Genomic DNA, 4,958 nt, shown 5'->3' with positions numbered 1-4,958 from the left:
ATCTTGATGCTTGTACATGGGCCTAAAGTGGATTGTTAAATGGGCCATGTTATATATCAACAACCTCACCCCAACAATTAATAGTTTCTACTTTATACGGTTTCGTCGCCCGGAGTCATGCATGGTGGACGACGTTCGACGTTCTGTTATCCTAATTAATTATGTTTTGATTTCCCGATAAAAATATGACTTTTCATATTTCTTCTCTATGAAAGAAACTCGCTTATAAATTAATCTCAAACAGAGAGAGGAGTTTCATTTCTTCTAAACTTCATCAGAACCATAATAATTATCTTACACTAATCTTCTGCTGCTATGGTTGATTCCGGCAACGAGAAGCTGCAGATTGGTGAAGTTGTTTTAGCAAACCATGATTTGCATGTTACGAACAACAATGATCCGAGTGAAGTAGCTGAGAAGAAAGCGAAGAAGAGAAAATCAAAAAGTTCCGACAAAAGTAGAAAGAAACCCTCCGTAGAGACACCAACAGAAGCAAAAGGTAACCTCTGTTTTTTTCTCTGTTATTGAATAGTATATAGCAGAAGTTATTGGGAAATATTAGTTGATTAGTTTACCATTTTATTGTTGTATCTGATTTTTTCTTAAGACGATGAAAAAGGCGAGGGAAGTGGCACTAGAATGGGAGAGAACCAGCAAATTTGTGATGCAGACCAAGAGGAGCATGTTGATGGTCATTTCATTGATGTTGAGGCCAGTCTTGATCTTATGGGGACAATGGAACAAGGTAAACTTCAGTTTATATCAATTGTTGAATTCTGTGATCCTTTATCTTAGGGTGTTACTTAGCTGTAGTTTCTTTGTTGAATAGACCTTCAAAAGGAGGTAGGAAATGCTGATTTAGTCATGATTGATGACCAAGAGAAGGATCTTGAGAAAGGTAAACTTTTGTTTTGTTTTTTTTTGTATATGGTTAAAGTTACTGATTCTTATCATCAGTTCTAGATGTTACACACTAGTAAGCCTTGATTAGCTTTAATGGTTGTGGATAATCTTTTAACTGAATTAAACCAATATACTGATGATGTTGAGAACGAAGGTCTCATAGTAGATCTTGTTAATGCTACTTCTGAAGCAATTAAAAACGGTCATTATTTCAGTTTCTTGTTTTTTTTATCTGTAATAATATATGTAACGGGACATATCTATTGATTCGTAATTGCTGAATTTTGTGTAGAAACTGAGATGGGAACCAAGGAAAAAGATGGTGATGAGGAGGCTAAATCTGAGAAGCCTAAGAAGAAAAAAAGATCAAAGAAAGGCAAGACTCCGGCTAAAGAAGATGCTCTAGTTGCTTCTAGCTCAAGGAACGCTGGGGAATGTGTGTTTGTAACTACAAACATTGATACTCGTCTCGGCGTTCTATCGGACAAGGATGATAGTGTATCTACTTTCAGAGGTGACTATTCATAATCTCTTTTTTTTTGTTTGGAATTTCTTTTTGTAACGAAAGTCATGTTTTTTTGGTTCGTTTATTCACAGACAAAATCTGCAAAGAGCATGAACAGTGTTTCCCAAGTTTTGGGAAAATTACCATCTCTGCTTTGAAGGTAACAATGTTTTCTTCATACACACTGTCGTTTTATTTTTGTTTAAGCAACAAAAATTAAAGGAAGGATTGTTTTTTTGTTTTGTAGGTTAGATGTGGTGGTCAACTTTATCATTTGGTTGATTCGCTGATTTTGAACATAGCTTTCCCAAGCAACGACTCGTTTCTATTTGTGGACGTGGTGAGTGTTGAGGAGAAGGGTATTATGCTGACTGGAGAAGCTGCTTTTTCAAACCCTAAGTTACTTGAGAGAGAGACCAATGATTTGACGATTAAGGAAGCTCTGGTAACACAAGCTGCTGATAAGAAAACTAGAAAGAGGAAACATAAAACTTCAGATAGCGCGCATGCCAACGAAAGTCGTAAGAAACGCTCTCTTGGTGACGAGTCAAGTGATAAAGGAGAGGTTCCAACTGGAACAATAGGCAAAGGTAAGCTCTGTTTTTTTAATTCTCTCTATTATGGTCTATGGAATATATATAAGTCATTGAAAAAGAAATAGCGATAGAAACTAAATTAGCTATGAGGCATGGGAATCACAAATTTTAGCTTGATTAGCTTCCTTAGTGGGCAATGGATCAATTAAAATTTTAGCATATAACAGTAGTTAAATTCTGTTATTGAGAGTTGCCCTTAATATATATATATATATAATCTTACGATGTTCCATAGACCTTGAAAAGGGAGAAAAGAGTGCTGCTACGGTTGAACAAGAGAAGGATCTTGCACTTGTGGATGATGAGAAAGAGAGTCACAAAGATGATGTTTGTTTAGGAGCAATAGTCCAAGGTAAACTTTTTTTGTTTTTACTGCTAACGTTGCTGATTTTCATTTCTAGATGTTACCACCATGGTTACATTATATTAACCCTTCATTGATTAGCTCCAAGTGCTGCAAATAATCTTTTAACTGCTGAATTGTTAGACGTCAATCAATCCGCTGATGTTGAGAGCGACAAAGATGGTGTTGATGCAACTTCGGCATCTTTACCAAACCCGAGAGGAGACAAGCCTGTTATCAATATCCTTGTATTAATGGCGCCTGTTCCAAACAGTAATTTCAGTTCTTTGTTGAATATTCATTTTCTTTTCTATAATCATATGTAACTGGGGGATGTTTCTATCAACTTGTAAGTTGCTGAATCTGTGTAGAGAAAGGAAGGCCAAAGAAAGATGCTGATGAGGCTACTACATCTGTGAAGGCTGCTAAGAAAGGAAGGGCAAAGAAAGACAAGCAGGAGAATGTGGAAAAAGTTGTGAAGAAATCAAGTAAAAAGTCAAGGAAGAAACAATCTTCGGAGGTTGTGGAGGAGGAGGCTTAAGTATTTGTCATCTGAGATAACAAAACAAATGCTCTGCTATGAGCATCATTGTTCTCATTTCTGTATTTTTTTTCTTTCTCTATGCTACTGAACATTGATGCTTTTCCCAGTTTCAAGTAACTTATTTCCGGTTTTTTATTTATTTATCATGAGGTTGGTTTTAGTGTTTTAATGCATGATTTCATTTAGGCTCTCAATGTTTAGCAACACTTTACTTGACCATTTTCAGGTAAGTCGTTAGACTTTTTTGGGCTTCTGTTTGGGTTAGTGATACAAGATAAAGCATGCATGCGAGTTTCTTTTCTTCTTTTCTTCTTCTCTTCTTTCTCTCCTTGCGCTGAAATAGTTTATGAGAGAAATCTTGCCAAAGAGAGCGCCAAAGACCGACATATTTTTCCTCTGTTTTCATCTCCTAAGGATAAAGAAGAAAGACTTGAGTGATTTCTACTTTAATATGATCATTTTATCTTGCTTGCAGGTTTCATATAAACTCGTTAACAAGAGATTGGGTTTTGATTAAGCACTATATATGGCCCAAAAGGCCTTTCTTTTAGTTTACTTGGCTCACGTTCTCGTCTTCTTATTTTCCCGTGGACTTGTCTTCTCCTAATTCTAGATAAACTTGCATATTCCTCAGTTCTTTTGATTCCTTCTCTTGACACATTCGATTTTGTTTTCTCCTCTAAACATTGATGAGTTCAAGCTTTCTTTGTGTTGAAGTTACTTGCTAGTATATTTGTAGACACAGATTTTACTTGGTTCGTAGTTGCATTGGTAATAGATGTGTGACCTTTATTTTAGAACAAACCGTCCAATGGTCGTGCATGTGGTGGGCCTTCTACCAGAGATCTGCGCCGCTCTATTAATGATCTTTTCGCATGCAAATATATTTTATTTTATTTTTCTTTAGTAATTTTTTTTCTTTCTATAATATTATCGATGAGTAAATTATTGTTTCTCTTTTAGCTTTCACTACAAAAACGCATATTATTGTCGATGATAAACATCCCAAATGTTCGGTTCATGTCATTTTCGGTTTTTATATTTTAATGGTGGAGAATCTTTCATATTTAACAAATTACAAGCATTAATTGTAGTGATGTTATTATATATATATATGGTGTATCATATATATTTAGATTTATTATGTTTTAGAATCTAAATCTATATATACATTTTTGGAGACATTTATGAAATAAATCCTGGAGTTTCAACTTATTTACAAGAGAACGTCATTGTTATAAATGTTTATCTATTAATTAATATTAAAAAATATTTTCGAAAATATCTTTTAGAAACTATGGCTTTCAAATATGGTAATAAATTGATTTTGTTTTTAAATTTTCCTAAAATATCTCTACCTAATTTAAACATTAATATATGATTCTTCTTTCACTTTTCTATGATCTTATAGTTCTTTATTTTGAATTTATATAAAATGCATATAATTAATAAAATAATAGATTTTTTTGCATATTATGTGATTCAAATTTTTTTAAACGGACATATATTACTCAATCGATGAAGAAAAATATGTGTACAATGTCCCACATTGCTTAAAAAATTAGACAATGATTCAGAATCATACTATAAAAATGACCAAAATGATTCTGAATACAAAACGGGGTTATATGGTGGGACGGGTTTAAGTCGATATTAATACAGGACGGTATACCACGGGCGAAACCTATAATTAAAAATAAAAATATAATTATATAATCTTAAATACTAAACAAACCAAACAATATTAACAAAACAAATATAACTTCAAATTTAAAAATTTTAGTTTAAAAAAATCGATCCGCAATATACCGCGGGGTAAATTTTTTTGATATAAAATAATATCAAATTATTATAATAGTCTATGATTAGAAATGCTTGCCAATATTAACACTATATCATTTCTACACCTACAAATCTTCTAAGGGCATATGCAAGGTGAAACTTATAAGATATATCTTAAGAAATTAAATTATTAAAATAATATTAGAAGTGGTCCCACATGGAGAGAGAAAGAGACGCAAACTCTAGTTGCCAAAACTGAAAAATGAAACCCTTCCACTCAGGGTT

General features: G+C 33.3%; 1 protein-coding gene across 1 annotated transcript; it reads left to right on the top strand.

The window, feature by feature from the left end:
- The first annotated feature begins 271 nt into the window (after positions 1 to 271).
- Positions 272 to 3,060, top strand: LOC9330585. The gene is made up of 10 exons (XM_021014207.1): positions 272 to 499; positions 608 to 745; positions 830 to 898; positions 992 to 1,105; positions 1,196 to 1,417; positions 1,501 to 1,568; positions 1,656 to 1,998; positions 2,240 to 2,356; positions 2,492 to 2,620; positions 2,719 to 3,060. Exons 1-10 carry the CDS (start codon positions 316 to 318, stop codon positions 2,886 to 2,888), a joined length of 1,554 nt encoding a protein of 517 aa, XP_020869866.1. The 5' UTR covers positions 272 to 315; the 3' UTR covers positions 2,889 to 3,060.
- The last annotated feature ends 1,898 nt before the right edge of the window (positions 3,061 to 4,958 follow it).

Source organism: Arabidopsis lyrata, assembly GCF_000004255.2.
Source record: "Arabidopsis lyrata subsp. lyrata unplaced genomic scaffold ARALYscaffold_1, whole genome shotgun sequence".
Classification (NCBI taxonomy): domain Eukaryota; kingdom Viridiplantae; phylum Streptophyta; class Magnoliopsida; order Brassicales; family Brassicaceae; genus Arabidopsis; species Arabidopsis lyrata.
Note: the sequence above shows the minus strand (reverse complement) of the source record. Positions and strands in the feature narration are given on the sequence as shown.